This window comes from Rattus norvegicus, chromosome 17 (assembly GCF_021556685.1).
Source record: "Rattus norvegicus strain SHRSP/BbbUtx chromosome 17, alternate assembly SHRSP_T2T, whole genome shotgun sequence".
Taxonomy (NCBI): Eukaryota; Metazoa; Chordata; class Mammalia; order Rodentia; family Muridae; genus Rattus; species Rattus norvegicus.
This window is the reverse complement of record NC_141550.1, coordinates 78,900,338-78,924,678: the sequence shown is the minus strand read 5'-3', so window position 1 is coordinate 78,924,678 and position 24,341 is coordinate 78,900,338. Positions and strand designations below refer to the sequence as shown.

Below are 24,341 nucleotides of genomic sequence, written 5' to 3'. Positions count from 1 at the left end.
AGGTCCCCAAGAGAGCAAGTGTGTGCGTTGGGAGCTAAACATTTTCCTTTCTGGATTTCGGTCTAATGATCTGGAACATTTCCCATGGGGTAGTGCAGCCAGGGAATGGAAAACTATGGTGTTAGCAGGCAGACATGTTGGAATCCTCACACACTTCAGCTCCACTGTTTGTCTCACCCGAGATAAGGATCTCTGTGGTGCCTTCCCCCCGACCCAGCTGAGGGCCTCATGAGGGCCTTGGCATATTCTGGGGCTGCAGGAGATGGCAGCTGTGGAGGTTTCTGCACTTGAGGTGATCTTACAGTGAACTCCTGTCTGCCATCTAAATCATGGAGAAGGAAACAACCCCTTCCCCCCAACCCCCAAAGAGAAGCCTGAAACAAAACATCTGGGGATGCCATGACATAAGCCACCTTTACCCCAGGCTAGACCCAGCAGTTAATCATTGTGTCTATACTCTCCTTTGTCTTCTCCCTCACCCTCACCATCCCTCCCTCTCTTTCTAGTGCTGAGGATAAAAACCCCAGACCTAATGCATTCTAGACTACACCACCAAGCTACATCTTTACCTTTTCATTTTTTTTTTGTTTGTTTTGAGATAGAGTCTTGCTAAATTACGCAGACCAATCTTGAATGTGTGATCCTCCTGCCTCAGGTCATGCAGATGTGATTACAGGGGTGTGCCATCAGGCCTTGCTCTATTCTATTCTTAGGTGACAAAAGTTGACTAAAAATCATTGCTGGGGGGTTGGGGATTTAGCTCAGTGGTAGAGCGCTTGCCTAGCAAGCGCAAGGCCCTGGGTTCGGTCCCCAGCTCCGGAAAAAAGAAAAAAAAAATCGTTGCTGGGGTTTAGCTCAGTGGCAGAGTATTTGCCTTGTGTACATGAAGTTCTCGGTTCAATCCTTAGCACTTGAAAGAAAGAAGGGGAGGGAGAAACAGAGTCAAAGATAGATGACAGACAGACAGATAAATATTGACTTATGGTAAAGTTTCCAGATAAAGAAATTTTGAACACTTTTTGGGCTGCATTAGACCAGAAGCCAAAAAATAAGTCTAGGTCTAAATATGACCTACTTCAGCTGGGAAACTCAGTCTAGGTTTCTTACCAGAAGCTGAGCACAATTCCGACATGTGTCTGAGGAAGTGACTCTCGATGGGTGGGGCCCGCTCTGGGTCCCCTCCCTGTTCTGGGCTGCTTTTATCCTCTGGTTTAGTAGTGAGTGTTCCTTAGAAGACACAAGGCCCTTGTTACGTGCCCATCAGAGTGGACATACAAAGAGAATGTTCTCTCTTTCCCTTTCTTAGCTTGCGGTGGGTTAGAAATGAAATGACCCAGCTCTATAAATATTCAATTTATTCAAATCACATAAGATTAATCCAAAGCCACAGGCGTGATGATTTCCTGGTAGAATCAAGAAGATTTTCAGTGTGGAGATGATCTCATGGAGATTGGAAATGTTCAACTTGCCACGAGCAACTGGAACGGACTGTCTGTAGGAAACTACAGAAGAGCGGGGGTGGGGGGTGGGGAGGTGGGGAGTGTGGCACCCTTCCTTCATGCCTCACTTCACTGTCACCTGTAGGGGCAGCTCCTCACTTCAGGTTCTGGGGTTTCTGTCAGGGCCCGCACACCCCTGTGCACATTAACCTGGCCACTGACCTAGCAAGTCGTTCCCTCCGCCGTTATCTGTTTCCCACAGAACCATGGCCTTTAATACAGATCACACACTGGGAAACCAACATCCAAGTTAGAAAGGTGGCTTTGCTCTCCCACAACCAGGAGGCGGCAGTGTGGCTGGGGCAAGAGAAGACGGGAGGGCAGGGGGCTTCCTAGAGCTGACCATTAACTCAGCACTCCTCATGCTGGCTCAGTGGGACCAGACGGGCCTTCTCTTCTGGATGAAGGCTTCAATTCCTTCCTGCCCATCTTTCAGGGCGAGGTTGTCTACCATGGCCTGGGAGGCGAGGAAGTAGGCTGTGCTAAGGTCTTGTGGCAGCTGTTTGTAAAAGGTAGCCTTGCCCAGCGCCACCACCGAGCGGCTCAAAGAGGCAATCTTCTTTGCTATTCTAGTGGCCTCTTCCTCCAGCTGCTCCTCTGGGACCACTTTGCTGATGAGGCCATGGCGCAAGGCCTCCTGAGCGGAAATGGGCTCCCCAGTAAAGAGCATCTCCAGGGCCACCTGAGGAAGGACAGGCGGAGTCAGTAAAGTGCTCTTCACACCCAAAACTTCCTCAGCCCCTAGTTCTGTTTCACTGAACTGAGACAGTCACTGTAGCAGGAATGGCGGGGCCACCTCTAGGTAAACGCCAGGGCTGCACAGCTGCAAAAGCATCTCCCTCAGGAGGACCTAATTGACGACTGCCTGAGAGACCAAGGATTGCTGGTGCTGTCTGCCGATCAGGAACTGCTGTTTAGAAGAGAAGCTTTCTTGGGACCAATGGGGTGCAGGAGGAGGGTATTAAAGGAGCTTGCAGCAGTGCTCAGATGAGCTTGCTGTGGTGTTTCTCACCTGCTCTGGGAGTCTGTGTCACTGACTCTGCACTACCTCACCTCCAACCCCCAAGACAGGTAGGGTCAGGTGTTGAGTAGTCCAGGGCACAGGCAACAGGACACTCTCTAGACTTACCTGCATGCCTCAGCCTAGGTATCTGCTTCCTCAAGTGACACACTGTCTATCACCCCTTGATGTTCTCAACACCCCAGCTCCCTGCCAGGGAGATGACCAGATCATTCCAAGACCCAAGAAAATACAAGAATCCAGCAACAGGTGGAGTCTCCCCCCGGGTCCTCTTGGTGCTTCACAGATTTGATCAGTAGGCCCTAGCAATCCTGGGGAGTCCATCCACCTCTTAAAGGCCACATGCAGAAGGGCAGCCTATCTAACAGGGACTACCGTGGATCCTGCTAGAAATAAGCTCATAATCTCCTGCAAACGGTACGGGGGCTGCTTTCCACAAGAACACGACTCCATGGGTGCCACTTCCTCTGCAGGACCCCAAAGAGTAGCTTCTATTCTGGGGACATGAAGAGGCTTAAATGTCTTCAGGGACCAGAAACAGAGCCTAGCATGGCTGTGATGCTCAAGTGGGCAAGACAAGGCAAGGCGAGGAAATGGCTTCCCTCACACCAACCTTTTCCCTGATGCCAAGGTTGACACAACCTCTCCCCTCCCCTGTATTCTACAGCCAACCATATGTCGAACCTCACTTAATAACCCTAAAGTCAGCACCCGTAGCTTCAAGCTATGTTGACAAGAGGGGGGGTCTGTGGGCGCTCTGGGTCACAGAGCAAGGGTGCTTCCTCTCCATCTCTGGAAATCCTGGTGGACATTCTCAAGACACCAAGTGCATTCTCACTTCAGGGTTCCACATGCTTGTCTCCCCCTCTGCCTGGAACGTCTTCACCTCAAGGCGTTAGCTCCCTGTTTGTCACCTTGTCAACGAGGCCCTCCACTGCTGCCATATTAAAATTCTCATCATCCTTTACACATTTCGCCATTCGGTATATTGTGTAGTATGCACACGTATGTGTTGATTGCGTTTGCTAGCATGTAACTCCAACAAGGGACGGGGGGCGGGGGGGAGGTTGGTGCATGCTCTGTTTGTTATCCCCAGCACTAGGAGACTTTCTTGCACAATGCAAACAACCTTCCATATTTACGAATGAAGGAAGGAAGGAAGGAGCCTAGGAAGGCAAGCACTGTGCAGCGCAAAGTCCGTCATGGCGGCTGCAAAGCTAGGTTGAGAGGTGCAGGGCTTTCCGTCTGCCTTTCTCTTGGACGTTCAGTCTTGGAACCTTGTGCCGCACTGCTGGTGAGGGGAGACTTTCCTGCCTGGCCTTGAGAATCTCGCTCTGGGGTCTCTGCTTGGTCGCTGGGCTGCAGTCAGGTTCTGATCTCTACATTCCCTACCTCACACAGTAGCACAACAGACATCGAGGTGACCCTGCACGTGTCCCAGAAGTCTTAGCTGTTGAGGCAAACAAAGAAACAAGAGAATGGAGGGAAAAAGCAGGACGAAGGCAGGGGGCTGGCTGTTGGATGCACCGGGATGGACATGGTGGGGGAGAAGAGGACTCATGGGACTTCTTAGAGATTACCACACGAGGGTGGAAAAGCTCAGCCCAGAGCACTCTTGTGTGTTGCTCTTCTCCACAAGTTTGAGGATAAAACATTAGACCAGCAGAAGGATACACTCAACAATAGGCATCTGTCTCTACAGTCCTGGATTCTCTCCCTTCAGCCCAGAAGATCAAGAAAGTATTAATCCATTAATTCCATTAATACCTCATACTCAAGGAAGGTTTGCCTGAAGCAAGGTCAAAGGCCTTAAGACCTGAATAGCATTCTAGCCCTGCCCTTGGGATCCTAAGTCATTCTGCCAAGCTCACCCCCCTCTCTAGGCCTCAGTTTCCTTTCTGCCTACTGGAGCCACATGTTTTTATAGCTTATAAATAGATGTTCAAGGGGTTAGAGGGTGACAATCGCTAAGGAAAAAGCACGTTATTTTCCAGCTGATCAGCACAATCTTATCTTAGTCCCCAAGTTTCCACACTTGGGTGTGTTTCCAGGAGTTTCAGATGCACAAGAAAAGCTTCCTTCGCCTCCTCATTAATGGACTCACACTGCCATTCAGGGTGGGACCTCTTTGGTCACCCTAAGAAGTTGGTAAGTCGGGGCTGGGGATTTAGCTCAGTGGTAGAGCGCTTACCTAGGAAGCACAGGGCCCTGGGTTCGGTCCCCAGCTCCGAAAAAAAGAACCAAAAAAAAAAAAAAAAAAAGAAGTTGGTAAGTCAGTAATTCTTTACGCTAGGCGGATTTTCATTCAAAATGGCCGTCAAGATTTGAGGTTGTGACTTAACCTGGTTGTCAGACCACCTCCCAGAAAGGAGAGGTTTGGAGGCAGACATGTGGAACCACCAGGGTCAAACAAACTGACCCTTCAGAGTCTGATCCTCCTCTGGACAGAGGAATGGGCACCTGCATCCTCCGTGCCCGGGTGATTACTCCAGATAATAGGTGTTAACTGGATTCCCGGTGCACTAGATGCCAGTGAGTGGAGTGGCTAATATTAGCATCCTCATTCCGAATGGATATGTCTGTGACTGACACTGGCTTCTGGGGGTCACAGCACCTGAGCCGATCAGTAAAGCGGAGAGGTCACACAGATGTGGTAACTGCGTGCTGCAGCATCCTGGGGACTCTGCTTAGCTTTTGGGTGGTCCCCATGCTTTAGTCTCTCCAGACCATAAGAACAGAATGTCATAAACTGTGTAGCTGAGAAGTAGGAACATCCTATGCTCTGGAGGTTGGGAAACTCAAGTTCAAGGCATCAGCAGAATTAGTGTCTGGGGAGAAACCTGGTTCCAGCTCCAGAGACTGAAGTATCACTGTGTCTGCACACAGGACCTGGCACCCTTTCCCTACGGGGACTAATCCCATCACGGGGACTCGACTGCCCAGTAGACAAACTGCAGTCTTCACTTTGCATCCCAGCGGAACATTTTCCTAGAGTGTCCAGCAGAGGGAGCTAGAGTCCAACCCATGCTGTCCTGAGGAGCGTGGAAAGGACAGAGACTTCCCATCCAGGACAGTTTGCAAAAGCTCCTGCCTGCTTCTCTGTGGATAAACACAGCGCCCTATCATCAGCAGACGCACCCACATGTTTACCGTGTGTTTGAGGTCACTCTTCTTCTGGGCTTCAGAACAAGAAGAGAAACCAGAAATCTGAGTGTGTGTCTGTGTGTGCGCGTGTGTCTGTGTGTGTGTGTGTGCGCGTGCGCATGTATGTGTGTATGTGTGCACGTGCATGCATGTGTGCACGTGCATGTGTGCATGTGTATTTAGAGGTCAGACGTCAACTTTGGGTGTTGTTTGTCAGGAGCCGTCCAGCTTGTTCTTTTGAGCCAGGATCTCTCAGTGAGTAGAAGTTGTTGACTGGTCCCTGAGCCTCAGGGATCCTCCTGTTTTAGCCTCCCCAGCTCTGGGATTACAAGTGTGCACCACTAGGCCTGGCTTTGATAAATGTGCTCTGCGGATGGGACTCCTGCTTGCGCAGCTGGAACTTGCTGACAGAGCCTTCTCCCCACCCCCAGGACAGACAGACTGTTTTGCTCCTCATTTGAGAAGGCCCACTTCCTGACAAAGCGTTCTTTGGCAGGGAAAAGGCAATTCTGGTTCACACGATGCCCCTGTCCCTTCTTCTGTCACACTGTGCAGATTGTGCAACGTGGTTCCGAGAACTGGACTTCCATGGAATTTAAGGGATATTTTGGTTACATTTCTCCTCTTTCTTTTCAAAAACAAATGTAAAATTTGGCCAACACGACACAGTATGAAGTTTCTAGGAATTCTGGTAAGCCTTAATTTAGAAGGCTTGCTGTTTTTTACCCTGTCAATGGACTTAAATGCCTTTACCACGAAACATTCCAGCAAGTCTCGTGTTGGAAGAGGATAAACCAGTATAGCAACTTCTTGATATGAAAGGCTTCACGGTTTCGTCTGCTGTTACAAGACAGTGTGTGAGTATCACAAGAGATTTGTAATATATTCTGACTTGATGTCTGGGCCATGACGTACGAAATATTCACTAAACATGGATGCACTTAAGGCAGATATCTACCTAAAACAATAAACAAACATCCCTTTCTTTGGAAGACACTTGAGCAAGCCACCATCTCTTGTAGCGTGCAGCCCACTCCGAGCCTGGTATCAGCACACTGCCTTGTCGTTAACCGCAGTATCTCCATAGGAACACACGTTTCTGCAGAAACTAACAAGGAGGTCCTGTGGGAGGGAGAAATCCTCCCTGGTGCTCCCTGGCTGTACTACTCGCTCCCCTTTGGGTCTCCCTTCTTTCTTGCCCCAGGCCTGTGAGTCACTGTTACTTTTTGCAGTTGTTTCAGAACGAGACAGCCCATTCTAGGAAGCTGTTCGCCCTTTGCTTGCTGCCTATATAGGTTTGCGCCTTCGCTTCCAGATTTCCCTCTGAGAACAGGGTGCCTCTCTCCCAGAACAGACGCCGTGGTTTTCCGCTTCAGGGGTGCTCACTAAATGCTACTCTGTGAGGCTGAGGAAGAAAGGAAGCTTTATGAGGGAACGGACTTGACCGTCATTCGTAATGACAAGACAGCTCTGACAATACAGCTGCCCCTCGTGAGGATTCACGCCGTATGGACAGGCTAGGCCTGGTCTAACCACTGCAAGCCTGGGACTGTAAATCAGACACTTTAAACCCCTTCTGGAGTGAGGCAGGTTGTTAAGAAGCTGGAGATCCCGCCTCAGCCCCTTGACACTGGCGCTGTGTCTGCATGCTGTGCACTCTGTCTCCTGGGCAGCCATTTAGTGGGACAAGACTGGTTCGATTGCATTTCAAATAGGATTTCACACCGATTGAGATATGGCAAGTTCACAGGTTGACGCTACAGAGGAACAGGCAGTGAGCCCGTCCCTCCCCCAGCACAGAGGGACACTAGTGGCTTTGGGGCGAATGTCCAATGTAGAAGATAGAAGATACCGGGGTGCGCGTGCGTGCATGTGTGTGTGCATGCGTGTGTCTGTGTAAAAGTCAGAGGCTAATTTCTGGTATTGTTTCTCAGGTGCCATGTGCCTTGTCTGAATGGGGCGGGGACACAGGGTCTCTCACTGGCCTGGAACTCACTGAGTAGCCTTGCGTGGCCAGCCAGCAAGCTCCAGGTGTCCATCTGTGGCCGCCTTCTGAGCACCAGGATTACAGGAGTGCACCACCACACCAGGCTTTTTTATGTGGGCTCTGGGGATTGAACTCAGGTCTTCACGCTTATGTGGCAAACATCTCCCCACCCCCACAGAGATACCCTTCCCGACCTTAATTCTGTGAGCACAGACGGGCAGTTCAGTTACCTTTCTGGGCACGGCTCTCCCCAGGGCAACCGCTGGGGTAGAGCAGAAAAGTCCAACGTTCACCCCAGGCGTAGCAAAAGAAGACTTGTCACTGGCCACAGCAATATCACAGCTGGCAACCAGCTGACAGCCGGCAGCTGTGGCCAAGCCATTGACCATGGCAACGATGGGGACCGGGTGGTTCCGGATCAGCATCATGACCTGCGGGACAGATACACCCACTTCACTTCCACGCATCACGAGGAGCTGACTTCCCGCCACCATGTTACATGACTGACTTCTCGGAGCACCCTCCTCATGCATTAGTTCATCAGAGTCTTGTGGGGAAGTGTAAAGCCGTCAACCTGTGTTACATCTTTGACGAGGCAGACTGTAGAGTCTGGCTCATAACCGGTTCCCGTGAGGAAAGACCCTATTTAGGAATGAGGACATGGAGCTGGGGATGGGGGCGAGCCATTTACCTAAGGTCAGAACATGATGGGAAGAGGGTGGCAGTGGCGTTTAAACCCACTCCTCCTCCCTCCCCAGCGCCCTGCTGGAGAACTGTGGGGTCTTGTTCCTGGGGAGCAAGCGAACCCCTTCACAATTGTCAGTTCTCTGCATCTCGGGACAGCCCGCCTGTTAAAAGTCTGAAATTGGCATTGGTGCTTCCTCGGAAAATTAAGGTGGGAAGGGGACTCGAAGGCAATTTCCTTAGTAATTACTTCTCAAATTACCATGCTGCATAGCAAACTCTCTCGGTTCCATTAAAACAGGGAGGGGAGACACCCCGCTGTCATAAAAATAAGCAAGATTCCTGAAACAGACAGAGCCCTTGGCGCGGAGAGGAGAGACAAAAGCACGTTCCTATGACCCCCGCCACCATTCAGGGCCGGAGCGCTAACTTCTATCTGAAGCTTAGTTTTTTTCCATGACGCTCTAAACAGATTGTGTTGCCATGGCAACCTCGATTTCTAAATTATTGCTCTTTGAACCTTGGCAAGTTGGGAGGGGAGATAGGGCTACATCTGGGCTTTTCCCCAAGGCAGCAATTGAAAGGAGAAACGACCTTCACAGATTTGAAGAGCTTTGCCTGGGAAACTTGTCTTTTATATTCATAAACACTTGATATTTGTCAGCTCTCCCTCCCTCCCCCAATAGTCAATTATATAGTCAGGCACTGCATGAGGAAGTTTCTGGTCAGGTACAAACTCTATATAGGACAATGGTTTTATAAGATTCTCAGAGCTTGGGGAGCTAGCCCACTAGCTAAGTGCTTGCCTCACAGTTTGAGGTCCATGGTTCGATTCCCAGTGAAATACAACACACACACACACACACACACACACACACACACACACATACACACAAAAACACATGCACACACGCACAGGCAGGCAGGCAGGCAGGCAGGCAGACAGACAGACAGAGCCTGGCATGGGGACCCATGCTTATAACTTTAGCACTAGAGACCGGAGGATCCTTGGAGATTACTGGCCAGATAGTCTATCCTAACTGGGGAGCTCCAGGCCAGTGAATGACCTTGTCTCAAAAGTGGTGCCTTGAGGATGGCATCTACAAACATGAATATGTACTTGTACCCCCATACACATGCATATACACACATGCATGAACACACACACATATTTGTGTGTCTATGTGAAAATGTATGCGTAATGTATATGTATGTGTGCATGTATATGTATGTGTGCATGTATATGTATGTGTGCATGTATATGTATGTGTGCATGTATATGTATGTGTAAGTGTATATGTATGTGTGCATGTATATGTATGTGTAAGTGTATATGTATGTGTGCATGTATATGTATGTGTATATTACAATGAGACTGATAATTCCAACCATCCTGTGACTACCCACCCTAACATTGTAGTGTCGAGTGAGAGGCAGCGCTACGACAAGTGGTGTGAACATACAGCAGTATCGTGACGTGCAGCACACAGTGCCCAATGATACTGACGCCGTGCTGCTGCTTCGTGGGTTCCTGGGTTATATTTGGGGTTTTGTGTGCCCATATCACCCAGGACCCTGAGTATGTCACTGAGTCACATCCTAAGCCCTTCTTCTGTTTGTATTTTGAGATAAGTTCTCACCGAGCTGCCCAAGCTGGCTTCCAAACGTACTCTGCAGCTTGGGTAGGCGCTGCATTTGTGACAGCCCTGCCTTGGCCACCCAAGACTTATTTTTTTTTCTTTTTCTTTTTTTTCGGAGCCGGGGACCGAACCCAGGGCCTTGCGCTTGCTAGGCAAGCGCTCTACCACTGAGCTAAATCCCCAACCCCCACCCAAGACTTTAAAGATAGTCACTGTAGCATGTATTCCGTCTACTTATTTAAGAAAGCTTTGGAAGACTGTGTACCACAGTACCCTGGAGGCCTCATCTCATACAGGTCCTGTTTGCCTGTCCATTGCTTGTAGCATTCCCCCGTGCTTGATCTAACCTTGTATAAGATCTGCCTGTCATGTGGTCTAGGTAGAGAGCTGGCTGTGTCATTTACACATTGTTAGCCCAGGTAATAGACTAGGCTTTCCCTATGTATCTATGTCCTGGTGTGGAGCAGGTTTTTAGGCTTTGCCCACTCTATGCCACCTATCTTAGGTTTGGAACAAACTCTATGGTCTATTTTGTAGGTATAAGCTGGCGTCACTGTCTTTAGGGTATGTCAAGTTTGTGGAGCTGGATGTCCTGTCTATACACAGCTCTGCCTGGGAGGTCACCAGCAGGGCTTTGCCATCTGCATGCCATGTAGCCTGAGAGGCAGGCTGCCCCGTCTATACACTATGCCTCTGGGTGTAGTGTAGATTTTGCTGTTAATGTCTGTGTAGGACACGCTGTTGTTGGCTGAATTATGGAAGCGCCTATCCATGCTTCTCTCCAAACCCATCCTCATCCTCAAGGAATACATAGCTGTGGTGAACTTAAGGGAATCCCATAATATTTGATAGTAGTTTTTTCTTTTGGATGGGTGGGGTCGTCTTTTGAGATTTTTGACATTGTTAACTACTGCCTTCCCAGAAACATGTGCACATTGTAAACACACATAGTATTGTCTGTGAATGTAACTGGCTCTTGCCTGTCATGGAGGACGGGGGAGGGAGGGAGGTTACTGGTGGGTCTCATTCCTACAGAGAACTGGAGTAAAGAAAGGAAGAACTCGGGGTTGGGGATTTGGCTCAGTGGTAGAGCGCTTGCCTAGCAAGCGCAAGGCCCTGGGTTCGATCCCCAGCTCCGAAAAAAAAAAAAAAGAATAGAAAAAAAAAGAAAAAAAAAGAAAGGAAGAACTCACACACTGTCTGAAGTCTGAAGTTGCGAAGAGAGAAAAGGTTTTCCTTCATTTTGAATGTTTTTTTTTTTTAAACCACCGATTCAGGGATCCATCCTACTCATAAGAACTCTGAAATGGGTAAAGAGTTCTATGGTCAAGCATGCTCACCGAATCATTACCTGACAGCAAAAGAAACTCGAAATGATTCAAATGGGCAGTTAGTGAGATAGCTCGGTGGGCAAAGTGCTTGCCACGCAAGCTTGGTTACTTGAATTCAATACCCATATAAAGGTGGAAGGAGGGATATGATTTTACAAGGCTGCCTTCTGACTTCCATGTGTGTGTCATGGGGTGAGTGCTCACACACACCACGCACACACATGCACATGCACGCACACGCACTACGAAAAGATATAATAATGATAATTAATAATAAATTAAACAAAATTTAAAGTAAATGACGACTATGGTTGTTGGATGATTTCCAAGAGTCCACACATTAGAGGTTTATCTCAGGGTGGTGTCATTGGGAGGCAACCAAGCCAGTGAGAGTGGGGTCTTTGTGGAGGTCCTTAGGTCATTGGCACATTCCCTCCAAAGGAATCGGGGTGGGGCTGGAGCGATAGATCAGCAGTTAGGAGCACTGGCTGCCCTTGCAGAGGATCCAGGTTCAGTTAACAACACCCATGGTCGCTCATAGCCATCTGTAATGTTTCCACAAGAACAGATGCCCTCTTCTTAGCTCCTGAGGCACTGCACACGCACGGTGCACTCGCACACACGAGAACGAAACACACATACACATACAATAAAAACAAACATTTTAAAAAGAATAAAGGACTTGTGGGCTCTTGACCTCTTTTCTCTCTTGCTGTCCTGGACCTCACTGTGTAGACCAGGCTGACCTTGAACTCCACCTGCCTCTGCCTCCTGATGGCTGGGATTAAAGGCCCCACCACCATGCATGCACCACCATACCTGGCCCCCAATCTTAAATCTGAATGTCAAAACCCATTTTTTTTAAAAACAAAAATCGATTGCTTGAGTTATTTCTTTACAGCTATAGGAAGTTGACAAATATAACATCGAATATAATGTGCACTGAACTATAGCTATTAAGTAAATGAAACGCTATCTGTGAAATGAAGATTTCTATGGGGGAAATAAAGCACCTGGGTGGTTTAGAGCTAATGCAGTGATAGGCAGAGCGCCTGCTAAGAAGTCTGAACAAGACACATGACCCTTCCGTTTTCACAATGCTGAGATAGATGTATAATGTCAGCACTAACCTAACACAACATGGCGGGCCGTATGTCAGCAGACCTGAAGTCTATTACAGAACTCTACCTGCCTTAGGAAGCAATTCAGTGCTGTAATCATGTGACACACACACAGTGGCATAGCAATCATGTGACACACACAGTGGCACACTGCAGTCATGTGACACACAGTGGTGCACTGCAGTCATGTGACACACAGTGGCTCACTGCAGTCATGTGACACACACAGTGGCACACTGCAATCATGTGACACACACAGTGGCACACTGCAGTCATGTGACACACAGTGGCTTGCTGCAGTCATGTGACACACAGTGGCACACTGCAGTCATGTGACACACACAGTGGCACACTGCAGTCATGTGACACACACAGTGGCACACTGCAGTCATGTGACACACAGTGACGCACTGCAGTCATGTGACACACAGTGATGCACTATTGCAGTCACACCTACAGAAGATCATTTAAACATGTGTTTAGGGGAAAAAAGTCACTAAAACTCGAATATAACAAAATACTGCAATCTTCTCTGGGTTTGTGGGGATGTATGATAAGAACATCTTACTCTTGTTTTTTAAATTTAAAAATTTTGTATAATACATACTTATTTTTTATCAATTCAAATATTTTAAATCAACTCAGAAGGCAGTTTAGAAAAGACAAAGGGAACTTTGATAAAAAGCAAGCCAGCCAGTGGTGGCTTTCAAGCCCAGCACTCAGAAGGCAGAGGCAGGAAGATCTCTGTGAGTTTGAGGCTTGGTCAACAGAGAGAGTTCCAGGACAGCCAGGGATACACAGAAAGACCCTGCCTCAAAAAATAAAAAACAAACAAGCAAGCAAACAAAAACAAAACAAACAAAAAAGATAAAAAAAACAAGCCAGGATAATCAAACCCATGGAAGTGGAGAATTGATCCGTCTTTCCAATCTTCCTGAATTAGAACTGTTTATAGAGCTCTGCCTGCTCCAAAAGGTGCATCAGCTGAACTCTGGCTCAGACTCATATAACAGCATAACTGAGGGTCAGCATTCTCTTTCCCCCCATATTCCTTTATAAAGCAATGTTCTCTCCCTGTCCCTGTCCCTCTCCCTGTCCCTGTCCCTGTTCCTCTCTCTCTCCCTCTTCCTCTCCCTCATCCCCCGCCCTGCCCCACAGGAGCTGAGGACCAAACCCAGGGCCTTATGCTTGCTAGGCAAGCGCTCTACCGCTGAGCTAAATCCCCAACCTTTTTTATTTTTTAAGATGTACTTATTTATTATATATGAGTACACTGTCGCTGTCTTCAGACACACCAGAAAAGGGCATCAGATCTCATTAGAGATGGTTGTGAGCCACCACATGGTTGCTGGGATTTGAACTCAGGACCTCTGGAAGAGCAGTCACTGCTCTTAACCGCTGAGCCACCTCTCCAGCCCTAATGCCTCAGTTTTTTGTGGGCTCCTGTACTCACATGTGCATGCCCCTCTGCCCGCATATACATATTAAAAATAATAGAAAGAAATCTTTACAAGAAGCCTTGTATTCTCGTTTGGATTTTAGGACTAAGCCCTAGGTATATGCCACGTATTTCCTGAGGAGCCAGCGGCATGGATAAACTAGAAGCTTCCAAGAAACCTGGCCTTTGCATTGTGTGGAAGCCCAGACTCCTGTGCAGCGCTCTGTTAACCAGTTCAGGGCTCTGCTCGTTCGAATATCAGAGCAGAGTGATGCAATAGGTGCCCTGTGGAGGACACAAGTGGTGCACAGGTTTCTTTTTAGATATTTTTCTATGTTCGTCAGATATACTGGGAATCGGTAGAAAATGACTTTTTTTCGGTGTGGTGTACTAAACTCAGGGCCTTCTGCATGATAGGTAGATGTTCTCCTAGGTGAGCTCCTCCCTAGTGGGAAAATGGTTCTGAAAGCAGCAAGCCTTGGCAAACCAGAGAATTGGACACTGTGCCAACATTGCCAATGTGTGACGCAAATGATCCAGACCTTTCGTTTGTATTGCCGGGCAAGCGATGTACACTTATAACACCAGTGCCTGGAGGGTGGAGGCAGGAGGATCAGGAGTTCAACCCCAGCCTTGGCTATATAACAACTTTAAGGCCAGCCTGAGCTCAAGACCCTGTTTCTAAAACAGACGCCATTCTACGTCTTAACTCCGGGTCGTTTCTACTTCTCCATAAATTTGAAAAGGAGCGCTCTTTCTTTCTGTCTTGCCACATAATGAGTAAGTGGTGATCGGTGTGCTTATGGGTCTTTGGAATGGCAGAGGAAGAAACTTGTGCTCAGAATGTATCTGAACGTCCGGGGAGACAGGCCGATCAGTAAAGTGTTTACTGTGCAAGCGTGAGGGACTGAGTTTGATCCCCGAATGCACCCATAATCCAGTGCTGGGGAGGTGGAGAGTGGAGGATTCTGCAGCTCACTGGCTAAGCAAGCCAGCCTGATCCCTGAGCTCTAGGTCAAAGAGAGGTCAATCCCAAAACCCAGGTGGTTGAGGGAGACACTTGATGTCAGCCTCTGACCCTCACAAACAGAAAGAGGTTAATTTCTTCTTTGAAGGTGTATATATATATACATATATATATATGTATATATATATATGTATGTATATGTATATATCTCACCTTCAGAATGTGCATGCTGTTTACCTCAGGTATCTCATGCTTGCTTGGCCAACTTTTGTCTCTTATTCAAAGCCAGTGCACCAAGACATCTGGTAACCATGTAGGTGGCAGCCCTGGGTACATCGCTTTATTTTGCTGGCACACACAGTCAGTAGCAAATCATGGTTACCTTTTTTCCTGTGTGTTTGTGCACTTGTGTGCACATCTGTGCGTGTGTGTGTGTGTGTGTGTGTGTGTGTGTGTGTGAGATGTGTGTGTTACATACCCATGTATACACATGTAGAGGCCAGAGGAGGATGTCTGGGGTCCTGCTCTATCATTCAGTCCTCCTCCCTTAAGCCAGGGTCTCTCACTGAACCCAGACTCATGGGTTTCTGGCTACCCTGGCAGTAGGCAAGCCTTGATGGATCTCCTGTATCTGTATGCCCACAGACGTGTGTGGCCATGCAGTGTCTCAATGCATGGTGGGAATTCAAATGCAGGTCCCCTTAATCGCACAGCAAGCCCTCTAACCACTGGGCTATCCCCCTAGCTGGCACGGCTACTTTTTAAAAGCCTAAACCCAGTAATTGCTTGGCTGAGGGACTGGCCAATAGTTACAAAGTTTCCAGTACCCACCTCTCTAGTGAGCAGGCCCTGTGTGTAGACTTATCTGAAACCAGAAGGCTACCTCTGTACTTAACACAGTAACAGCTTCCATGCTTAGGATGCTGGCCGTCACCTTGGCTTACCTCAGAACAGGTCTGAAATACCTCAGTGTGATAATCACGGCCTTGCGCACCTGTCAGCTCCTTCAAATCATGTCCAGATGAAAACACAGGGCCCTCGGCTGTGAGCGTTTCCAGTTGAGAAGAGAAAAAAAAAAAGTTAACAATCAGAGGCGGCCAAGTGGCAAAATGTAATGTCAGGAGACGGCTTGGGGATTGAGTTTCTCACGAAGCCCTGTCGGGGCTGAAGATTTTAGTTCCGCACTCGGTCTGGGCTCAGTTTATCGACTCATGCAGGTCCTTTGAAACCTGCCGTGCCCTAAGTGGTAGCCCTATCATTCACTGAGGTCAGAATGTGAGCAGAAACACGGGAGCCACGAGGCTCCAGCTCTTGATTTCACAGAAAGGAGCTGAGGATGTGGTTCCTGTCATTATCCTTAACAACCAAGTGTCGCTCCCCTGATAAGCTGAGAACACTCCCTCCCACTTCCCTTGTGACAGCAAGGATATCCTGTTTTTACAAGTGAGAATGAGGTGTCCTTAAGACGTTAGCAGCCTTGGCTCACACCTCAAATGCCTGCTGCAAGCTACTGATTCCAACTTCCTTCCTTTCACCACATAGGACAGTTGAGGGCTGGAGAGATGGCTCAGCGGTTAAGCGCACTGACTGCTCTTCCAGAGGTCCTGAGTTCAAATCCCAGCAACCACATGGTGGCTCACAACCATCTGTAATGGGATCCGATGCCCTCTTCTGGTGTGTCTGAAGACAGCTACAGTGTACTCATATATAATAAATAAATAAACCTTAAAAAAAAGCAGTTGAAAATCTCTATTTGGCATTGCTAGGAAGGGACCCCCGAGTACCTCAGGAGACACTGGTGCTTTACCAAAGCACCAGCGGACAGCATCTGCTGCTTTTTTCTGGGGTGTGTGAAGTTACTGTGGTACTTTGGTGCCATTGCGGTATATATGAAGTGATAGTTTTATCTTTTTAAGAATTTAGTTTTACAGGTCAGTGGTAACACATACCTTTAAGCCCAGCTCTTGGGAGGCAAAGGCAGACAGATTTCTGTGAGTTCAGAGCCAGCCTGGTCTACAGAGTGAGTTCCAGGACAGCCAGGACTGTACAGAGAAACCTTGTCTAGAGAAAATATTTTTAATAATGTGTCTGTGTCTGTGTGTATGTGCATTGGAGTACAGATGTCTCAGGAGACCAGAGGCATGGAATGGAGTTCTGGGGTGACTGCGAGTCACCCAATATGAGTGTTGGGAACCAAACTCAGGTTCTCTGCAAGAGCAATAATTGCTTTTGAACCTCCGGCCACCTCTCCAGTTCCAAAATGATAATTTTATTTAAAAAATTCTAGTAGAGGGGCTTGAGAGATGACTTAGTGGCTAAAATGACTAACTGCTCTTCCACAGGACCTGGCTCTGAATGTCAGCACCTCATGGCAGCTCATGACCCTCTGTAATGCCAGTTCCAGGGGACCTGATGCCCTCTTCTGCCCTCGGCAGGCGCCAGGCATACAAGTGGCAGACGGACATGCATGCAGGCAAGGCATCTAGACACATCAAAAACAACAACAGCAAACTCCAAAGACGTATTGGAAAAGGAGAGGGAAGAAATCGGGAAGAAATTGACAACAATGTCACACTTTTGGCACCATTAAGAATGACACTGCAGACTTAGGAGAGATAGGCCAATGGGCGGGTCCAACAGCCCACCTGCTGCTGCTGCTGAGTCATCAAGGGGGTGGGGATTAAAGTCAGCCTATAAAGTCCACGAAGAAACTGGGCTTCTAAATGAGAATTGTATCTTAAATGTGTGTATATGTGTATGCTCGTGTGTATGTGTGTATATATATGTGTATGCGTGCATATGTGTGCATGTGTGTGTATGTTTATGTGTGTGTTTGTGTGTGTATATATGTGTGTATGTGTGTATTTGTATGTACATGTGTATATGTGAATGTGTTTATATGTGTGTATGTGTGTGTGTTTTGGGGTATATATGTGTGTTTGTGTATATGTGTGTTATTTATGTGTGGGTATGTATGTTATGTATGTGTGTATGTGTGTGTGTTTTGGGGTATATATGTGTGTTTGTGTATATGTGTGTTATTTATGTGTGGGTATGTATGTTATGTATGTGTGTATGTGTATATATTATGTACATGTGTGTATGTGAATGTGTTTTATGTGTGTGTATGTGTGTGTTTTGGGGTGTATATGTATGTTTGTGTGTGTATGTGTGTTATATATGTGTGTATATATGTATATGTGTGTGTATGTGCGTGTGTGTTTTGGGGTGTGTTTGTGTGTATGTGTGTATGTGCGTTATGTATGTGTATATGTGTGTTATATATGTGTATATGTATGTATGTGCGTGTGTGTTTTGGGGTATGTGTGTGTTATGTATGTGTGTATGTGTGTTATATATGTATGTGTGTGTATGTGTCTATGTGTGTTACGTATGTATGTGTGTGTGTATTTATGTGTATGTGTGTGTGCGGTTCTGAGGATTGTGCATGCTAGCGAGTGTTGTACCACTGAGCTGCATCCCTCCCCTGATTCTTTGCTCTTGTGTGCATATGGGCTCCTGTGTGGATGGGTACAAATGAGCATGCGCGTGTGAAGGTCAGGGCACAGCTTTAAGTGTCACTGCTCAGGTATCTCCCATTGTCCCCTCAGATAGGGTCCCTCACTGGCCTGGAACTTCACCAAGTAGGCTGGGTTCTCTGACTACTGAGCTCTAGGGAGTGGCCCTGTCTTTGCCTTGAATCCCCCAGTCTGGGACTATAGACTGGTAGTACCAAGACCCATTTCTTATGTGGGCTTGGCCCTTGGGAGGCTAAGAGCCTCACAACTGAGCCATCTCCTCAGCGTAGGACTGTCTGACTTTGATGGCAAGGAGAAGCCATGATTTCACTGAGCAAAGGTCTTTGCTACAATCCCCACAGCTAACAAGGGGCGAGACCACGGCGGCACAGAAGTTCTCAGTGTTTTTCAGAGGAAGTCAGAGCAATTCTCCAGTGAAGTGAGGAGAGGGAGTCCCGGGCTCACTGGTGGCACATTTTGAGAAGCCTTACGTGGGCACTGTGGACTGCTAACGACAGGCTTCAGAGAAATACCTGAAATTATAATGACTTTCAGGTCTTCGCTTTCAGCTTCGTGAAGAATGTCACTTCGGAGAGATTTCAGCATGGCCAGTGACAACGCATTCCTCCTCCTGGGGTTGCTTAAGACAATGTTCCTGTGGAAAGCATTTGATAGTCCCCGGGTCATGCACCAGTCAAAACAAGAGAAGACCCCTGCAATTCCTTTCTAATTTAGGAGCCATTTTGAAATCCAAGAAGAAAGAACCACTGGGGCTTGCTGCCAGCTTAAAGGGTCTGTCAGCAACCTGGGGTGACAGCCCCGTCAAAACAAGGAAAAAGATGACCTGAAAGGGAGGCCAGGCTTTTCTCCCTGGTCCCTTGATTTGCTTTTGCTCTTTTTTCTCCCCTCTCTCCCAACTGTCAGAAACTCTGCCACTTCCACAGCAAGGGTTTGTCACAACTGTCTCCAAGTCATCTGTGGCCACAGACGATGTGAGATTCGGGTGACAGTGGCCAGGTTAGGTGAACCTGACAAACAGGCCCTACCCACAGCTCATTTCCAGGTGCTGATTCTTTAGAATGAGATTGGGAATGGAGCCAAGGAAGAAAAAGTCCCCCTTCCCTGTCTCCTCCTACCCATTCCAAAGAGAAGGCAGCAGAGGCCTGGCTGCGGGCGCATACGCAGTGTGAGCGCCCTGCGGTGTTTGTAAGGCTTCTGGTGAGTGTGCAGGATGATTTGCGCCATCGGAGAACAGATGATAAAGAGTGAGCAGACACATGCAACATCCGTGCAACAGATGTAGCATCTCGAGAAGAGCTGGCACCTCGAGGGCCTCCCTGAGATTTTAAAATGGCCCAGGCTCCGAATGAAACAACCCGGATTGTCATCCTACAGCCTTATGTAGGAATGTCTTATTTTTGCTGCCCTTAGAAATGGGCGTCGAACCAAACCAAATTCTCATTCCATGCTTTAGGCTTCCTGTTGGTCTCCACCCACACAAGCTCTAAGCCCTCTCTGTTCTCTTCAGAAGAGAACAGAGAGGCATTTTATTGTTACACGGTCAGTTGGATCCTCCATCAATAACACTTAGGAGAGCTCTTTTTCTTTCTTTTTAAACAACTCTGACGACTAAATTTACCTCAGCACAATAAGAATCATCATTCCTTTTGGGATACCATTTCAATTTTGCTGCAGCCTCCCAGATAGCGGTGAGATTGTTCTGTTTTTCATAAACATACCCTCTCCCACGTATAGGAATTACTTGCGGCCGATCTGCTGATACTTAGAAAGCTTTACCTATGGAAGCGGTGGAAATTACCTTGTGGCAGAATAAAGAGTGTGCTCGAGGTGGCACCCCAAGGCTGGAGAAATGGCTCCATCAAGAGATTGCTTTGTAAGCACGAGAACCCGAATTCCATCTCTAGAGAGAGCTAGCTTGCTCTCTCTCTCTCTCTCTCTCTCTCTCTCTCTCTCTCTCTTCCCTCTTTCTTTCCTCTTCTTTCTTTCTTTCTTTCTTTCTTTCTTTCTTTCTTTCTTTCTTTCTTTCTCTCTTTCTTAGTAGGGCGTTGTGACATGTACTTTGAATCCTAATGCTGGGGAAATGGAGACCGACTCTAGGCCAGTAGGAAACCCATCTCAAAAGGGTGGGCAACATGGAAGGAATCCAAGTGATCATTTGGCTTCTACATGCACGTGCAACTGCACACACATGAACATGTGCATGTGAGAGTACAGGTGCACGAGCACACACACACACACACACACACACACACACACACACACACACACACACAGGCCTTAGGCAAAATCGTACAAAAAGATTCCAACCCACATGGGTTTGCTGTATTCATCTGTTCGGATGAATCCTGTTAATTCTTCCAGACTCAGTTAGACAGTTCTCACTTGTGACCCCACTTGCCCATGTCTCTTCCCACCACGCCACTGACACCTACCTCAGTGATTGCCAGGCCCAGATGCACCAGTTGTTAGCATTCTGTCTAAGCTCCACCCCCACAGTTACCTGGTAACAGCCAGGTATGCCTGACTCTCAGGTATAAAAGGGGCTACTTGCCTCCTCCTGACTCTCTTGCGTTCTCTCTCTCTCTCTCTCTCTCTCTCTCTCTCTCTCTCTCTCTCTCAAAAGATTTATTTATTATATTTATTATGTAGAAGTACACTGTAGCTGTTTTCAGACACCAGAAGAGGGCATCAGATCCCATTACAGATGGTTGTGAGCCACCATCTGTGGTTGCTGGGATTGAACTCATGACCTCTGGAAGAGCAATCAGTGCTCTTAACCACTGAGCCATCTCCCCAGCCCTCTTTTGCTCTCTTGCTCTTACCCTCTTCCCCCTTTGACCCCTTCTCTCTCCATTCCCCTGACTGCCCCCCTCTCCACATGATCATGGCTGGCCTACTCTTCTCTCTCTCTCTCTCTCTCTCTCTCTCTCTCTCTCTCTCTCTCTCTCTTCCCCTATTACCCTCTTAACTCCACTCCCAGTCCCTCAGGGGGAAAGGATGTCTCAGAATGGGCAGGCAGAGACACCCCCTCCTCCCACACCTCCATAGAACATATGCCCCCTCTCTTTATCTTTATATAAACACATCACTGGTGACCTGCACCACTCCCCCCTTTAGGAAACAGTTTTCTCTGGAGAGGGATTCATTCTTTTCTAGTCTCTTCGTGCTTTCTTTTCTGGGCTCCTAGGTTCTGGCAGGAGACACTCAGAGCTCCATCCCTTGCCCTCTCTTTGTTCTGTGTACACTTCCCAGACAACTTCACTGGCGGCCATGACACCAACTGCTTCCTCTGTGCTGACATCAGTCATTCACCCTAGATCTCCCAGTCATTCAAGCCTCTCTCCAGAGCCCTAGATCTGTGTGTTTGCTATGATGATCTCTGGGCAGCTCTGTGGAGGTGTGTGCGTGTGATATCTTCCTTCCTTGCTCACCCCTCTCCTCTGAGCTGCTGCTCAGTCACCCAAGCTGGAGCCGGGAAGTCCCCTTATGTTGTTCTGCACCTCTCTTTACTTCCCAGGACAACAAAACTCCTCAACCTCTCACCTGGTCCAGCATTCTCGATGGCTACTTCAGAGTGGAGTGCTTTAATGTGAGACTTTCACCAATACTCTGCTTTTAAAGGAGACCGTTCTTTCTGATGAAGTCTCTTTCCCAAGCTATGGGACACATACAGAGGTAAAACGGTCCAATGAGTTATCTGAAGATCATCATTGTGAAATACCTCTTCTGTTTTTCATAGCTAATTCTACTGACTGTGGTGGACTGGACTAGCCTCATAGGCCCACCATGATGGCACATGAGAGGAAACACCTTGGGAAGTAGACAAGGGAATCTCTTTCAGACTCCTGGCTTGCCTACCTCCTTGACAGTCATCTCTGCACTTGACTCCCATCTGTGAAGAGGGGTAATGGACATCTTGCACGTCATTGTGTGAAAGGGACAATGAGTGTGGCCCTCAAGGTATGACGGCATTATTGCTGTGGCACAGCTTTGAAATGAGAGCCTTGAAGTGACCAAGTCACACAAGTCCCCCACTGCTTACCATAGTACTGTTCTAATGCGTGACTCAGGAAGAATCTTAATTCCTATAATCTATAGTCAACGATCTCATCACCCTCCTCTTCTGATTCCTGATTCATGTTTACTTCTGAAGGACTTAGTCTCCTATCTTTTCCAGGATTTCTGATCTTGTATCACCAGACTTTATTTTGTCAGGGAGGGGATGTAGCCTATGCTGGTCTCGAACTTGCTGTGCAGTCTTAGAGAACTTTGAACTCAGGATTGTCCTGCTTCAGTGGTGTGATTGCAAGCCTGTTCTACCATACCCAGCTTACGACCACAGTATCAGAAGCGTCTCCTTAAAAATCAGAAAGGAACTTCCTTCTATGGGCCCTACACTTCAGAGCCCTCCGCTGGCTTTCTTTGGGAGTGTCTCTGTCTTTACTGATGGGCAAGGAGTCCACAGGAAATGGGATTACACTTTGTAAGCTACATTTTTAGTTACTGAGTCCCGCCAATGCCTAGCCCCTGTGGTGGCCACCCACAGCTGCCTGTAGGGAGTTAGGGGACAGACAGAAGATGGGTACCCACAGACTTGTATGATAAGCCCCTTAAAGGCTGTAGCAATGGAGAGGTAGATGAATGAAGGGAAGATGTGGTGAGAGCCAAGGCCAGAGGCTGGTTCTCCATTCTTTTTGGGGGAACACATAAAAGTTTGGGTGAGAATTAAAAAGTCAAACACGATCCAGGATTAAGAAGAGCTATTTACTGGAGTAGGGGAGTATATCATTTAACTAGCTCTGTCTGTAACTCTTCTTTTTTTTTTTTTTTTTTTTTTTTGGTTCTTTTTTTCAGAGCTGGGGACCGAACCCAGGGCCTTGCGCTTCCTGGGTAAGCGCTCTACCACTGAGCTAAATCCCCAGCCCCTGTCTGTAACTCTTTTTTTTTTTTTTTTTTACCCCTCCCCCATGTCTGTAACTCTTAAACATGGAAATATATCTCTTTTTACAGCCTTGTCCTGGCCAGGCCTAAAAAGGGTCTTCGTTACACCCAGGTTGTGCACTGATACAAACAAAAGTTTAAAGCTTTTAGGTTTGTGGCCCAAGGGGGCAGAGATCAGGGCATGTGCCCTTTATCTTTACTCACTGACCTACCCCCACCCTACATTTCAGCATGCCCTAACCCTGGAGCCTGCTGATTTTGTAAGGGCATGGATCTTTTTTTGTGATAGGTTTTCTTGAGGCCATGGCAACAGCAGAAATGTTCAGAAACGACTGGGTAACTGGGCACGGTATCCCCGGCCACTAGGCAGATTTCACTTACAAAACTCACACATGCAGCGTATTAGTGTGCACAGGGAAGGGACCCCTGTAAACCCAGTAATGCAAGGATTCCTCCACCAAAGATGTCATCTTTTCGAGGCGAAAACGAAAAGAACAGCGACGAATAACTCAGGATTAGTGGCGTCGAGGCCTGTTGATCCTGAGTCCTGGCACCCAACTCCAGGGGAGAGCCCTGGCACTGCCCGCAGGCTGACCTGATTCCGTCCTGCTGTCGCGTGCTGGTGAGCCTTGGCTCTGACTCCGGCCCCGCGGGTCTTGCTGACCCCGGGCTGCAGAAGCCGGCGGAGAGAGGGGCCCATGGGCTGCGCCTGAGCCAGCTGGGCCACTTCGCCCCAAAGGCCCGCAGGCCGGCGACCAAGGCCATCGCAGCCAAGAAATAGCAAGGTCGGCGGCGCAAGCTGCCTAGGCCTGGGGTTTTTCCCTTTCGGACTTGACCATTCAGAACCCCGCCCTCAGGGCCCCACCCCCAAAACCCCGCCCCCGTGTCCTTCTCCTGGAGTCACGCCCCCACACCCGGGGGCTCAGGTCCTGCCCTGGGCGTAGGTCAGCGACTGAAACTCAGCGCCAATGCCAGTGGTTTGTTTGGTTTATTCCGGCTGTGCAGGAGTTTAAGGGAGGGGAGGACTGG

At 48.1% G+C, this 24,341-nt stretch overlaps 1 protein-coding gene across 1 annotated transcript; it reads right to left on the bottom strand.

Moving 5' to 3' along the window:
* Positions 1–1,338: 1,338 nt before the first annotated feature.
* On the bottom strand, positions 1,339–24,126 carry Echdc3 (enoyl CoA hydratase domain containing 3). Its single transcript, NM_001101010.2, is given in 5 exon segments — positions 1,339–2,181; positions 7,882–8,082; positions 15,777–15,874; positions 18,884–19,005; positions 23,908–24,126. Coding segments are annotated over 5 exon segments (903 nt in total). The 5' UTR covers positions 24,078–24,126; the 3' UTR covers positions 1,339–1,869.
* Between the last annotated feature and the right edge of the window lie 215 nt (positions 24,127–24,341).